The following is a 16174-nucleotide window of genomic DNA, read 5'->3' as shown; positions in this document are numbered from 1 at the left end:
TGATCATTTTTGTTTTAAAGATGGTACTACTGAATCATATCTCCTCCACTTTGTGCTTCTGCCATTGGCGTTTTGAACACAGAGCAACAGCTCAAATGTAATTCTGTTAGATTTTGTGTTTGCTAGTTCTAGTCCATCTTTCCAGCCTGTCACTATGCTAATAGGTCTCAACTGGTCATCTAGTGTATGCAATGACCTTCCAAGTTTTGTTGACATTTTAAATCTTCAGTCAGGATGTAGGCTAAATAATCTATAATGTTGGTTTTATAATTTAATGTATCTGAGAGTTATTTAAAAGACAGTTTATTAAAAGGTACAAACTATTGGTTTCTAGTTTTATTATATTAGAGTAAGAAATGGTTTTGGAATCTATTGGTTATCATTCCTCTGTAGCCACAAACATGATCAATTTTTGCACAACTTCTGTGAGAGGGGTATATATTCTATTTGTAAGGCACACAATTCTATATTCATCTCTAAAGTGTGTTCATTGATGGTTTCAAATACTTTATATCCTTCATGTACTTTTGCCTGACCAATATGCCAAATCTGAAGCAAATTTGTTAAAGTCTTCTAAAATCTTTTTTTTTTAAATTAAGGTTTCTTTATTTTTTCTAAAAGCTTCTGCCTTACGTATCTTGCTGTTTCATTGTTTGGTGCATAAAGCTTAATATATGTTGGGTCTTCTTTATGGATGGAACTTTTTTTATTACTTCAAAACATTCTCCTTTTATCTTCCTTTACTCATGCCATTGGAAAAATATTAGACAAAATGAGGATGACAACCTATAGCAGAGATCTCTGAGCTGTTAATTAGTGACATGTAGGCATAGCTATTCAACCTATCTTCTCTTAGCCATTTTCAAAACACTCCTTCTGGCCGGGCACAGTGGCTCACGCTTGTAATCCCAGCACTTTGGGAGGCCAAGGTGGGCAGATCACCTGAGGTCAGGAGTTCAAAACCACCCTGACCACCATGGCAAAATCCCCTCTCTGCTAAAAATACAAAAAGTAGCCAGGTGTGGTGGTATATGCCTGTAGCCCCAGCTACTCAGGAGGCTGAAGCAGGGGAATCACTTGAGCCCAGAAGGTGGAGGTTGCAGTGTGCCAAGATCCCGCCACTGCACTCCAACCTGGGTGACAGAGTGAGACTCTGTCCCAAACAAACAAAAAAAAAAACAAACACTTCTTCACCCAGCTCCCAGAACTCAAGAGGTATCTATTTAATTATTCCATTTTCTACTATCTGACCCTAATCATTTTTAGTTACATAATGCAGGAGAGACGAAGACGAGGTACATGAAAGAGGAGTGAGGGCAAGAGACTTGAGTTCTTAGTGGAACAGAAGGACAAAGATGTGGAGGAGCCAGCGTTAACAACAGTCATGAGCACTAACATTTATCCTCCCCGTCCTTTTCTTTCCCCATGATAGCTGGGTAGTTCTTCTGGCATGTTTCAGGGTAGTCTAGGTCATAGACCCTTTGCTGACACGGGTATGGTTGCCTCAAAGTTCATTAGATCCAGAAGCAGACGGTCTGGGTTCAAGTCTTTGTTCTGACATTTACAAACTTTCTAGCCTTGGATAAGCCACATTCCCTCAGTAAGCCTGAAGTGTTCTGTATCTGAAAAATCAGTTGGTAATACCTACTTTAGATAGAAGTTGTGAAGATTAAGAAAGATAATGCATGTGGAAGTGTCTAGCACAATAAGATGCATTTAATAAATTCTAATTAAATAAGTTTTCTGATTCTCCAGAGGCCAAGGACCACATTCTGAGAGCCACTGCTTTATAGCTCCTTCAGATGTCAGCCAAGGGTCAAGTAGAAACTGGGGTGTGGAGGATCAAGTGGCAGCTTGTTGTATGTGGTGTGAAGAAATGTGTGCAGGAATGGTGAAGGGGTTGGGGACAGAAGACATAGGGGTGGATAAAACCTGAGGAGGCTCAATAGAGAAGACTAAATGTGAAAAGAGAAGTCCATACATCCCACCAACATTGAAAATTGTTGATTAAGCCCTTCTTACAGTGTGACTCTGGGCAAAATATTTTTGACTGAAGTTATACTGTGTAATTTAGCATCTAAGAATATTGAGCCCAGTGCTATAGTGGCAGGGAGGAAAGGAACAGACAGACGAAGCCATGCACCGTGAGGCAGACCCAAAAGAACCCTCCTAGGTTCTGGCTGACGGTCATCCTGTGACCTCAGAGCCCTGCTAGGGGGAAGTGAAGGAAGCTACCTGCTCTGGTGGTGGGGAGGATGGGGGACTTCTCAGGGGAAAAGCTAAGAAGAAGTGAGTTCAGAAGAGGGAGATTTTCAACAGCAGAGGGGAGAGAGTACCAGTGAGATACTGAGGATGCCATAAGGGCAGCGATGGATTGGAAAGAATGAGTCCTACTGAAACCCCAGATGAAAATCCAGGTCCAGCTCAGGGGATTAAACATCTTCACCCAAGATATCTGGTTCTGGCAAATGTCCTTCTCTAAAGGATGGCTGTGTGTGTGTGTGCGCGCGTGTGTGCGCGTGTGTGTGTGCGCGTGTGTGCATGTGTGTGTGTGCATGTGTGCGTGTGTGTGCATGTGTGCGTGTGTGTGTGTGCGTGCACACGTGCTCATGTGTATGTCTGGTGCTGGGTTACTGGGGAGCTGAGGATGGGAGGAGGATGGGATATGAAAGAAGGATATAGGGGTGAAGAATTCATTATTCTAATGTAAATACAAAGCGTAGCTTCTGAGAGGCCTTTACAGATAATTTTCAGGGAACTAGAAGGTGAGATGTAGTTAGCATTAACTTATCCTGCCAGCCTCCCACAGGAACTGTGAAAATTAATTAACCTTCACAAAGTGCTTTGCACACGGCGAGTTAATGCGCTACGCCGGAGCGAAGCATTGATACTCAACGTCACTGGAGCTCCAGCTAACGGCACACAGGCCAAGGCCTTCCTGCTGTAGAATACTGCAAAAACGATTTTTTTCCTGCTTTTCCTCTCCTTTGTCCTCCCTTTTAAATAAAATCTGTTGGGATTTCAGGGGGTCTTAGAAAGTCTTCCATTCCCCTGCCTAGGTTGTAGGCAAGGGCGTGCTGAAATCATTCCAAGAAAAATGTAGCTTCTGCCTTTTGTAAATGAAGTGTAGGCTTGGCCTTGGAGAGAGGGAATGGCATTTCTCTACAATTTAGTTACATTTCAGGAGCTTGAACTCAAGGCAGAGTTTCAGAAATGGCCACTGGCCTTGGAGAATTGTCATTCTGATTGCATGTGTCTTTGGAGCTGTGGTTTGATCAATTATGTCTCCTGGTTTGCAAAGTTAGATGCAAAGAGAAGGAGAATCCCTCCTCCCCATCACAGAATGAAGGCTTATAAAGCTCATGTATTCCCTATGCCTTTGTTTTTCAAGTGAAGAAAATGAGGATCAAAACAGTGAAGTAACCAAATTTCCAAGGGTCAGAGTAGCAGGCAGAACCCAGGCCTTGACCCGGGTCCCATGGTTCCATTCACATCACTACAATGTCTGGCCCAGCAGCCTAGGTTGTAAAACAGATAACTCCATACATTTGCATTTAGAACTGTCAGTCTTCTAAATTACACCTGGAATCTGTCAACTGGGGAGTGAGCACGAACTGGAGCAAGGTATGGGGCCAACAGTCCGCACTGCCATGGCCAAAGAGAGGCAAGATTATGGGAGGGACTTGACTCCCATTCCCCCATGTTACCCACATTCCCTCCCACCCCCCGCCCCAACGTGCTGATCACAGAATGAAGACCCTCAACTGCAGAAGTCCTAAGAAGTCTGCTCTTTGCAAGATAAGAACATGGAAGCAAATTCAGCCTCAGCCAGTTTTGTGCTTGGGATGGGAATGATAAACAGGGTTTTAGATTCCCCACTGCCCTCTGCCACCGTCTTCAGGCAGCTGCAGTCCTCTGACAGCTAAGAAGCTCTCACTAGAAAAATGCTGTTTAGAGTTTTGTCCCCCTGAAATCAGTCTCTCTCAGTCTCTGTAATTATCTACTTATCTCTGTCTCTCTCCATCTCCATCTCTCTCACACACACGTGGGCGCATGCACGTGCACACACATACATGCATGATTAGAGTAGAGCTGAATGAAAGGAAAACATAAGAGTTTGTAGAAAATTCTGCAAAGGCTGTGAAATTGCCGATTGGATTTTCAAGACGGATGGTTTCTTCCAAATTAGATTCTGCTGCCTGTATAAACCAACTTTGCAGCTTTATCCTATTCTATAAAGCAAACCATTTTGTATTAGTCAGGTTTACAAATCATGCCCATGGTGTACACAGAGCATAAACAGTCCTCACTTTTCAATTTGCTCTCAGGGCAATGTTAACAATATGCTCAACATAATAATATACCCACAGAAGACATGCATTCGATTAAGTCACAACCTTGTCACCTAGAGTCCTCGCCGAGAACCTCACCCTAAGAATAGGACTAGCATTCCAGATTGGAAGGGCACCACAGGATATGCCTTTTGCTGGCTGACTGATTCTGGAAGAACTGGCCAAAGCAGCATTTCTCAAAGTGTGGCTATAGCCTGCCTGTATCAGAACCGCCTGGGATGTGTGTTACGGTGCACGTTCCTGGGCCCCTTCCCTGAGACGTACCGATTTAGACTCTAGGGGAGGGGGAACTACCTTTTAATTTAAAAATTCTCTGGTAAATCTAAGCAACCTACCACTCGAGAACTACGCAGCTGAGGCCTTCCCCAAGGTCACTGAGAACTGTGGAATGTAAGGGCCACCTGCCAGGAATTTATTTGCTTATAGGGCTTTATTTGCTGCCCTATCTGGAGGCAGGGCCAGTGATGTGATGACATCTCTTCCCTGAAAAGCTTTGGGGACAGTTTCCTTGTCCTCGAGGCTCCACAACACAGGCTGCCGATCCTTAGGCTTGCGTGGGGGTGCAGGCCATCATAGCTGGGGCTGCCTGTCAGTCTGTAAGGTGCACTCCCTCCTGGTCTGGACACCTTCCCGGAGCCCAGGGAATCACTGTGGACAGGAAGTGGCTGGATAGCAGCTGGTAGGGGCTGCAGCTTAAGGGCCTGTGAGCTCCTAAGAAACTGCCTGAGGTCTGATTCAGATGGACCAGGGAACACTGTGCAGATGAGGAGCTGATTCCAAAGAGGGCATGGGGACTGCTGCTAAGCTTGTCAAGGCTGATGCCAAACAGGCAACAACCCGTGATGCCAAACAGGCAGCTCGCTGGTATTCCCAGGCTACAGAGCTGCAGAGGATTGAGCTGGAGCCCTCCCAGAGCACAGCCTGCGGCTGGCCTTTGATCTAGAAAGCACTTTCCTTCAGAGCTCAAAGCACCCCACTCAGATACTGCCTGATTTATCCTTGCCCCCATACATTACAAATACAGACGTTAAGCCCCCACCTCAGACACGTGAACTGGACCCCGCTGGGGTGAGACCTCTGGCATCCAAAAGTGGTTCTGGTGAAAAGTCTGGATCTACTGCTGCCTCTAGACAGCACTGCTCTGCGTCCCCTGGAGATCTCAAGCTTTTGTTCCAGAAAAAGGTAAATGCAGGGGATGCTTTCCATGGCAAAAAGATTCCCAATTCTAAGTTCTCCCCAATGTCTACACTATATCCCTCATGCTAAAGCGTGAAGACCTCCGCACATCTGCACTGTGAATGCAGAAGAGACTCGCTCAGTGGAAGTCTCACCTCCCTTCCTTGGAGAGAAGCAGAGGCCCAGACGGGGCTCGAATCCGAAATTTCTTCAACCTCTGTGCAGAAGGACAACGGTATGGGAGACTGAATGCTCCCAGACTCTTTTCCTGCTCCTATTTCTGATATGCAGGTTAAAAAAAATTCACGGCCGTGAGTGAGGAGGACTCTGGGTTGTTTCTAGCAATGCTCCAGGACACTCTGAGAGGTTCTCCTGGCCTCAGCTATCGAGGGCTTGCCCAGCACTCAGCCGCCTCAGTTGCCACTTCCTCCCTCCCAGGAAGTGGGGTAAATGTGAGGAGGAAGCTGGGGTGGGCCTTTTCCACTCACAGCCACAGTGCGACCTGGGGGATTACGGCCCGGTCTGGGAGGCTGGGGACAGGGAGCGTGTGTCCTGCCTAACCTGAGTAAGGCCAGACTCCCCCAGAGGTCAGCCTCATTTTCTCTGGCCCTGTGGGAGAAAGGTGTGTGGTCTGCACAAGGAGAAAAAGTAGAGGCTGTGCTGCCCATGGCAACGCTGTCTAATGTTTCATCTGCAGGGGGATTTTCTGGTCCGTCTTGTGCAGAATTTCCATGCTTCTAAGCACTGTCTCCTTGGTGTGATCACGAACTCCTCAAGGAGAGGGACTCTATGTTCCCTTTGCTTAACTCAGAGCCTGGCATGGAGGGAGTGCTGGTTCGACGCTACCTACAGGTTAACACACAGACTGTGTTCCCCCTGGTGCCTGGCCTGGGGTGGACATGCAGCAGTCGTGACCTGAGCTGTCATCCCCAGCTTCTGGGATAGGCACTCATTGAAATGTCATCCACTACAATGAAAAATGAGTGTGTGGAGGTGTCTGGGAGATATTCTCACAGCTCACCAGAACCTGCTCTTCTTGGGATTCCTCTGGGCTCCCTCCCAAATCAGGCCATCCCCAAGAGATTCCTCCCACTTCCTCTCTAAAACCTGAAAATGTCCCTCCCACAAACAACCTCACACCTCCAAACTCACTTTCTAGATGTCTCAGAATCGCTTAACCTCACCCTGAGTCATTTGCAAAGAATCCCATTTTCATATCCTATACCCTATTGGGATTTCCAGTCTCTTGTTTGATGTCTGAGTTGCAAGTGCCTTATACACAGGTCCACCAGCAAGGTGTGACCCACCTTTCTTTAAAAAATAGAAGAGACTAAAAGAAGCTCTAGTAGAAAACATCACATGTTGCCAATAAGCAAACTGATGCACAGAGAGGTAATGCAAGTTGCCTGAGGTTACACAGCTGGTAAGTGCCAGTGGCCGGGCAAGAGCTCCAGTCCTTCCCGCCTCCTATTTCAGTGCCCTGCTCGATACAGTCTGCAGTTATCTGGTTCTGCATCCGGAGAATACCTCTGGAATGGTACTGGCCAAAGAGTTCAGTGAGTCCCCCAATCCCAACACAGTTCCTTAGCAGGGAGTGGGCCTTGATCAGCTGACCCCAGAGCAGGCATGGCTGGCGGGGATACTGACTGAGGATGGGCATGGAAAGGCTAGAACCTTTGGCTGAGCTGGTTTTGCACATGCAGCCAAGAGTGGCTTGACTTTTATCTCAACGACGTTTCGAGCACAATTACTAAACGAGGACAAACCACTAATACAGGCCCTTAAAGATGGACGCCAGGGCTAAGCAGCTCTCCAGCAAGTCAGGGTACTTGTTTCTTCCTGCAGAAATGCAGGCCAGCAGAGGAGGTCGTGCAGATGAGATGTCAGGCTAAGGCTGGGTAATTGCCCACTGTTTCAGACTGCAATTATTTCCTTAGAGAACAGAAGAATGCCTTCCTCTCTGGGAGAGGCCACTTAACTTTTGCTGTGGCTCCTCCAGGTGATCAGTGCTGGGGTCAGAGGGGAGAAAGGGTGAAGTGGGGTCAGCAAGTAATCTAGCCTCCTCATTTTACAGATAGGAAAACCAAGGTTCAAGAGAAACCAAGAAATTTGAGCAGAGTCACAGAGCTAGCTGGTTGCAAAACCATACATGACTCAAACCCAGAAACTCCTGATTCCCAGGCTCCCACTTCCCAAAGTTACATGCTAAGCACCTGGACACCCTGTTAAAATGCAGATTCAGTGGGGCTGGGGGCAAGGCCTGATACTCTGCATTCCTAAGACGTTTCCAGGTGACGCCAATGTTGCTGGTCCATGGACTACACTTTCAACAGCAAGTCTCTACACTGTTGTCTGGAAGGATACAGGGATCCTTAAACTTAGCCTCTGATTATATTGAGGCTCAAACTCTCCACTTCAGCCAGACAAATCCTCTAAGACTAACAAAGATACTTACTTAAAATACTAATAATTATTATTTTGACATTCATTGAATACTTATGTGCCAGCACTGTTCCAAATACTTACATGCATTATCTCATTTAATACTGAAAACTCTGTGAGATGGATATTATCCCTATCTTACGGATAAGGAAGCTGAGACTTAGAGAGGTTAGGTAACTTGTCCTAAGTTGCATAGCTAGTAAATGGCAGACTCAAGAATCAAACTCAGTTCTGTCTGATTCCTAATTAGGTAATGGCTACATAAAAATATACCTTTTAATCCTTCCCTTCTCTGAGCTTTGGGAGCCTCTCCCCAGAATGTTCTTAACAGTCCTCCAGCCAAACTATGTCTCCTCCAGTGATACTTGGCCTCAGCTTCCTCATAATGCAGAGTCCTAAAAGTCCTTTCTCCCCAGATCTGCGTATACCCAATGGACCTCAACGAGTTATTTTTAGAGTTGAGGTCAGGGAGACACAAGATGAAAAGGAGCCGGGACTCAGAAGAACGTGTAAATAGATGATCTGCACAGCAAGACACATGGTGATCTCTTCTTGTTCAATTAGAGGCTGCATGTTTGCTCTAAGACTATTTCAGCACAGACTCTAAACTGCCTTCCAGGCTTTGCTGGAAGTATCTGAATAGAGGAGCAGGTGGTCTGTGGAACTGCATGGCCATGGGATCGTTGAGGATTCCTACAGAATATGAGCAAATCTCTGGGTGTGTACAAGATTTCATGGCGGAAGCATGGGGCAGGGCCTCCTCTGTACGCTTCCAAGCTCTACTCAAACCCAGCCCTGTGTTTTGGCCTCACCTTCTGGGTTATGAACCATCCCTAGTCATACCACATCTAAGTCCATGTTCACAAAATGCAACCTCATGGCTGTAAATGTATGTTAAAGGACTATGAACAGCACAGTGACCATAACCATGCATTAATTCTCATGAAGGGACTGGTGTCTAGCAGGCTCGCCCCAGTTTTGTGATATACCTGCCTGTTCTGACTCTGGTTCAGTTCTTCAGCAGCTTCTTCAGATGTTGTTTAACTTGCCTGGTCCTGTCTCCTGGAGAGGTCTTGGAGGAAATAGGGCAGACGAAGAGACATGAGGCCGTGATGGGAGAGAGCGGCCAGGAGGAGGGACATTCAGCAGAGCTATAGGTCCACCTTACCAAACACGCCACCTCTGCGAAGTGGGCTGATCTGGCCCTGGGGGATGGCCCAGTATGCTGCGGTCTTACTGCCTGGAGGCAAGCAGAGTGATTTTCCTTCTGGTCACAGGCACCTGGCTAGCTCACTCCGAGTCCTGGCTCTACTGTTTACAAGCTGTGCCTTCTGGGGCGTACTACTTAACCTTTCTGGGTTTCCAACCCTCCACCTGCAAAATGTGCAGATAATAAATGTGCAAAATGATAACCAGTCCCTGCTTCAAAGGGTTGTGGTGAGAACTAAATAAGCTAGTGTATAAAAAATATTTAGAACAGTGCCTACCATATAACTTATAAAGGTGATGGAGAGCTTAAAAATACATATATCGTGACAGACACAGGGCCTGGTCCCCACTTTGGCAGACAGCGATAAGGAGGCATCACACAATGTTTTGGCAGAAGATCTAAGTGAAAGTGCACTGTGTGTCTCTCTTTTTCACACATAGTTACAGAAAGCAGCTGACACTGGGGTACCCACCTTTTGAGGGCAAACTCCAGTTCATTCTTCTCCTCATGGGCTTCTTGGAGCTGGGAGAAGATTCTGGTCAGGAAATCTTCAAAGTTGGATAGTAAATGAGGTTCATCCTTCTTCAGCTGCAGCCAGAGCTGCTTGACATCACTTTCACTGCAAGAGAAGGGACGCTCATGTGGAAGTGTGGAAATGAGGCTTCATGGGAAATACAGAGGTTCCCAGATAGGAAACTGACAGCCAGAAACAGTACCGTCAGAATCATTATAAAGATGACAGTGGCTAACGTGGACCGAATGCATGCTGCATGCGAGGAGCTTCAAGGATATCAGCTCATTTTGTCCTCACAATAACCCTACAAGGCAGGAGCTGCAATCACCCCATTTACAGATGAGGAAGCAGGTGAAGAGAGGTGGAGTATGCTGTCTAAGATCACCCAGCAGTAACTGATGGAGTCAGGGGTCCAGCTCAGGGCTGTCTGACTCTGGTGTTGGCCTCCTTCCCCACCTCGCTCTGCTGCTTCTGTTCTCCCGCGGCCTTCACGACAGGCTCATGGAGCTGAGCGTGCACAGCAACGTGCTCAGGTGCATCTCCAAGTGCCAGGAAGAAGACAGGAGGACAGGAGCCCAGTGTGTGTAAGGACACACACTATGGAGCTCAAGGAGAGACCTTGTTGCCCCCAGGAAGGACGGTCCTCACTGCTGAGAGGTAAAGACGTGCCGTGTGCTGGATGGCAGAAAGCAATTGTCACTGCAGGAAGGGAAGAGAATATGCAGCACCCCACTGTGGCCTGGTGGCACTAGGGATGACTGACAGGCAAAAAGAAGGGAAGGAGCAAGTCTGAAAGATGTGCGCACACAGAAAGACAAGGCGAGAGAGACTTAGGAGACCCGGAGGCCAATAGACAAAGGCACAGAGGCACATGTGTACACAGCTCAGTGAGAGAGATACAGGGGCTCAGGCTGACACCCAGGGAGGGAATGAGGAGGAGACACATGGTAGACCCTGTTCTCCCTTTCTGGAGAAACTAAAAAATCTGTGGCCAATGATCAAGCTAAGTTAAACGTAAATCTGAAAGAGGGTAGGTTTTAATTCAATAAAAGTTAATAATTTCTCACAGCTAGCAGGCAATAGAGTGTTATAGCATCAAGTTTGAAAGTTATATAACAATGAACAGTAGAGTTCAAGTGAAATTTCACAGGCTAGTTTATTATAAATTATCGATTCAACTTTATTCTAGCAAAGTAGAGAATAAATATAAATCTCATCCCCCAATCAGGCTTTTGATTTTTTAAGTTAATGGGAATATATGTATTTTCCAACACTTTTTCACATCTATATAACAAGATGTAATAACTAGCTCAGTTCATTGTCTTCTCTAAGTCTTTTGTTACTTAAATATTCACTCTGTGTCTTAATCTCTCAAGTTTCCAGCTATTGAAAATATAAGTCCTTCACCTCCTTCCATCCTTTCAATATAATTAGATTTTGATTTTTTACTCTGTTAAACTTTCAGACTTTATGTAATGTATATTTCACATTCAATTAATTTAACCTAATTATGGAAAATTGCTTATGACCCTCGTTTTATGAGGATAAAGTTATCTGTATGCCTATACTTCTCTTGAGCTCTTTCCAAAATTCGCTTGTCCATTACAGCCACCTGCACCTTGACAATCTGTCACCAACAGATTCCTGTTGGCTCCCCAGGAATCCTCAGGATAAAGAATAAAATTATCTGTGCTTGTATAACAAGCCTTATATTTTAGAAATTTTCTTCGGAAGTGATATTTGATAGTGCCATGCTAGCAATGCCCCTGTGGCATAGACATTACTCTCTGCACCCTGCAGAGAAGCGGCCCACTGAGAAATGGGTGGTGACCTTCCATCCCTGCGGCAGGTTATTCCCTGCTGTGGTCTGAATGTTTGTATCTCCTACAAATTCATATGTTTAAATCCTAACCCCCGACATGATGGCATCAGTAGGTGATTTGAGAGGTGATTAGATCATAAAGGCAGAGCCCTCATGAATGGGACTAGTGCCATTGACACTGTGTTCTATAATTAGTATTATTTTAAAACTCTGTATGCTAATTCCCAAATATGGTATTAAATAAATGTTTATACTATTATGACTACGTAAATAATACCCCTGGAGAACCAGGACTCTTCCTGAAATTACGCCATTATTTGTTTTACTTCCTTTCCCTGTCCCACTTCCCCAAATCCCTTACTGGTTTCTTCTGGGAGTACCTCTCTAATAAATCACTTTAAGACAAAAACCACAAAAACAGAAACATAAATGTGACTTGTCTCCCATTAAACCCAAAAACAGAAGATCTGAGGATAGCTCTGACCAGAAACCCTCAGGAGAAGGAATAAAATCCTTTGTGCTTGTGTATTAAGCATTATATTTTAGAAACCTTATTCAGAAGTGATATTCAATAGTGCCATGCTAGCAATGCTCTTGGGGAATGGACATTACTCTCTGCACCCAGCAGAGAAGAGGACCACTGAGAAATAGGCCCACCTGCGGTCATCTCTAACACATCATCCCTCTCTCCCTCCTTTCCTTGCTTCATCACTTCCACCAATTCTTTCTTCTATTCCATCCAAACATCCACCTACTTATTTAGACCATCCATCCATCCATCTATCCATCCATCCACCCACCCATTTCCTTATTAACTCAACAAGTATTTATTATGATCTGTTGTAAACCTTGCACTGTACTGGATGTCATGGGCGAATCTGGGAAATGGGAGAAGAGGAGGTAAGGAGCCTCTCTGTTTCTCAGAATGAGTTCCATTCCTCCCAGCCCCACAACACACACACAGCATGTTGTGGGGGTCTTATTTCATCCTATAGGTAAAATTTAAATGTGACAAAGGGTTCAGAGATAAGAGGGTCTCAGAGAGACACCATGGTGACCTTCCATCCCTGTGGAAGGTTGTTCCCTGCTGTGGTGTGAATGTTTCTATCTCCTACAAATTCCTATGTTTAAATCCTAACCCTAATGTGATGGTATCAGAAGGTGAGGACTTTGAGAGGTGATTAGATCATGAAGGCAGAGCTCTCACGAATGGCACTAGTGCCCTTATAAAAGAGGCCAGAGGAAGCTCATTCATCCTTCCTGCCATGTGAGGACACAGTGAGAAGACAACTGTTTTTGAATGAGGAAATGTGACCTAATCAGACAGCAAATCTGCTGGCACCTTGATCTTGAACTTCCTAGCTTCCAGAACTGCCAGAAATAAATTTTGGTTATTTATAAAGTACCCCATCCATGGCAGTGTATTACAGCAAACCAAATGGACTGAGACACGCCACCACGAAGTAAATGCATTATAAAATCAAGGTTCACCTGGCCAGCCTAGGTCTGTCTGTCCACACCTGCCAGGTTCCTGTTGGAGCCAACTGAGCGAAAGTCCCCAGTGAGATTTGCAGACCCACCTGCTCCTCTTCCAACACACTTTGAACTACTTAGTCATGGCAACAACATCTTGCCCCAGATTTCTGGAAAAGGGACAAGTCTTTCAACTTTTGATGAAAAACAAGCCAAAGCTCACTAAGCTGTCAAATCACTCAGCCAATCAGACCACCAAGAAAAGTCAAAGAGCAGATGTCCAGTCTCGAACTTCTAGAACACGCCGAGGCCACCCCTCCTGGGAGGACATGGGAGTATAGGCTAGAAGGGATTCTGGGAGGTTGATCAATCCATTTCACTGCTTCCAGAACAACACACAAATCATTTTGGTGAGCAAAATCTTTAAAGAGCCCTCAAATCTTCATAGCCTTTTCTATCTCCCTATCTGAGGTCTCACAGCCGTGAATGTTTCCCTCCTGCTGCAACCTAAGCCCACTTCAGTGAGGATGGAAGTGGCTGGTCGACCACCCTTGAAACCTCCACAAAACCTCCTCTTCTTCGGGACATCTCATTTTGGCTCAGTTCTGCACTGGCCTTTACTATAGGTCCCCAGAGTCACATCTGGTGGACTCTAATTGAGAACCCTGCCAGGAAGGCTGCTACCCTGCAGTGAGGGCTGGGCGGAGAGGCCCCTTCCTTCCATTACAGTGCCTCAGCTCACCTGCACTGCCTTCTCCTTCCCCCCTCTCCAGGAGGAGGTGTCACACTGTCACCAGGAATGGTCTCTGTGCTCTGGCCTCTTGTCTTTGGAGAAGCTGGGTCAGGTGTATGACCAATGAACTTCCCACCCACCTGTGCCCCCTCCACCTGCCCAGCTGTACCTTCTGTGATCGACACCTGCTGCAGCCCCTTCTAGGCCTTCAGCAAAGCTGCTACTGTTGCCGGTCTTGAGTTCCACTTCCTGTGTAGCGCTCCCACCAGGATCTTCCCTAGGCACTTGCCTATCCCTTTCTTGCCTGGAACACACTTTGGCCAGCCTTTCCCAATTCTGCCACAGTCTACCAAATTGTTTGCTGAAAAATTCACAGAGCTTCGGCCTGCAAATCATATATAGGCCTCTTCTCTCTTGCCTCCTCTTTATCATTTCCCACCATAGCCCCTTCTCTTCCCAAGCTCAGGAAACATCAGCAATCAGTAGGGCATTCCCACCCTGCAGGAAACACACACCTAACCCAAGACCTAGAGACCCCAAAACAAAAAGGCCAAAGGCAAAGGCTAAAGGGGCAGAAGGTATTACATGCTTTTCAGGCCCTCGTTTGGTTTCTACTAGCTATAACACCACATTTTACCTATTTTATTTTACTTTACTTCAATGTCAGGGCTTAGATCCATGTGTCTATTCCAAAGCACTTTTTAGGGAAAAAAAAAAGGTGGAGGGGTAATTATGCTTTGTTTGAGATCCCAGCCATCTAAAATTTTCCAAGTAGTGGCCTGCTAAAAACTGCTTCCTTTCCCACCTTGGCTTCCTGCACCAGCCTGGTGTGCCAGGGACACCGTGGGCAAATGCTTCCACATGATGGGCTTTGGCCAGGAAGGCGCCCACAGCTGGGCCCGCTGGGAGGCACCGTAGCTCTAGAGACCCAGGAGAGGTAAAGACGCTGGGGAGCTGACGGTGATACGAAGCCTTATGGAGAACTCCCTGGAAAACCCTGAGTACAGACCTCTGATGTGTGAGTGCCCCATGGGGAGCAAGGCTGAGCCAAGGTCTGGGGGACAATGCATGGCCAGGAGTGAGGAAGGTAGAGGGGGTGGGAGAGGAGAATAGGAATGTTTCCTAAAGAAAAAAAATGTAAAAAGCAGAAACAGAGCCCAACACACAGCCAGGTCATCACAAAGGACGGGTCCCCACTGGCAGAACCAATGGGCCTTTCCCTGCACTGCATTCCAGTGCAGGGACTGGCACCACATGGTTAACAAATGTCTATTGTTGAGTGGACACAGGAAGAGGTTCCTACCAGGCTGGTCTCCGTTCTACAAATCACTGTCACCACTTACTCTTCCAACACCTTTTGGGCTCCAAGTCTGTCCATCAGCATCTGGAACTGGGCTTCCTCATCTTCGCCCATGTCTCCCAGATCCTCGTCCCCTCTGGACTGATACACCTTCTCTTCGTGGCGCTGGGCCACCTGTTCACCTGCATCTTCCTGACTTGGGTTATTCTGGCTGAAGAAGAAGTGACCTGGGGGGTGCAGGGCACAAGGATCCGAATTAGACCATACCCACCCAGGAAGAGCTCAGCTTTCTCACCTGCCAGGAATCATTGAAGGTTCATCTGAGAGAAGGAAAGGGAAGGGAAAGCCCCTCCAGCAAAGATCCATGGACATGGGTCCGTGGACACGTTCCAGATTCTGTGTCTTTTCCACTTCCACAAACACCCCGCCAGTGATGCTAGAATCTGGGAATGGCAGAATGCAAGACAGATATGGTGTCTCCTTTGTGGTTCTCAGTCCCTTAACATCTGGCTTAGAACACATCTCTGTTCATTTCTTCTTTAAGCAACAAGGCCTTTCCCTGCACTGCATTCCAGCATCCTGACTGCAGAGCCTCCTATTTTCACCCTAGTCATCCTCCCGCTAACATCACTAGACTTCACATCTACAAGCTCCTTATCAGTTTCCAGTGTACTTCCTCCACACTCATACTGTCCAGTGTTATAGCAGTCCGTCTTATCCTCCCAAGTCAATTAGAAGCTCCTGAAGGTCAGGAAAGGCATCAGATACTTACAAGAAAATTATGTGGCCCCACACATGAGGCAGATGTGTGGTAAAATTTGCCTTTGATGTATCTGATAGGATAGTGTGTCTGGTGTCTTTATATTGTTCATAGATCTCAATTCTTCTTCCTCCTGGTTACCTTGAGAATGGCTAGTCTGTTCAAACCTTCTAGAAATTCCTCTGATAGCTGTTATCCCTCAACCTGGAAGATTCAGCCAGACTTGGGTTGGAATGAGCCATCCAGTTGTCCTACCTTTTGGCCATTTTTCTATGAAGGCAGAAAAGGAGAGGCTGCAAATCTCATCACAGCTCCCCCTTTTAGGCTATGCCTTCTGCAGAGCTTCCGTCCATCTCCCTTGCCAGTCCCAGCAGGAGGGAGCTTGGTAATGG

General features: G+C 46.4%; 1 protein-coding gene across 1 annotated transcript in view; it reads right to left on the bottom strand.

The window, feature by feature from the left end:
• The window catches only part of CRACR2A (calcium release activated channel regulator 2A), a 137050-nt gene that overhangs the window by 48082 nt on the left and 72794 nt on the right, over positions 1-16174 (bottom strand). Inside the window, exons 6-7 of the mRNA XM_030804541.1 lie at positions 15066-15249; positions 9653-9799 (exon numbers count right to left, since the gene is read on the bottom strand). Coding sequence (XP_030660401.1) covers positions 9653-9799; positions 15066-15249 — 331 coding nt within the window. The remainder of the gene's footprint in view (positions 1-9652; positions 9800-15065; positions 15250-16174) is intronic.

The sequence above is a fragment of the Nomascus leucogenys genome, chromosome 23 (genome assembly GCF_006542625.1).
Source record: "Nomascus leucogenys isolate Asia chromosome 23, Asia_NLE_v1, whole genome shotgun sequence".
NCBI classification, from domain to species: domain Eukaryota; kingdom Metazoa; phylum Chordata; class Mammalia; order Primates; family Hylobatidae; genus Nomascus; species Nomascus leucogenys.
This window is presented reverse-complemented; position numbering and strand designations above follow the sequence as displayed.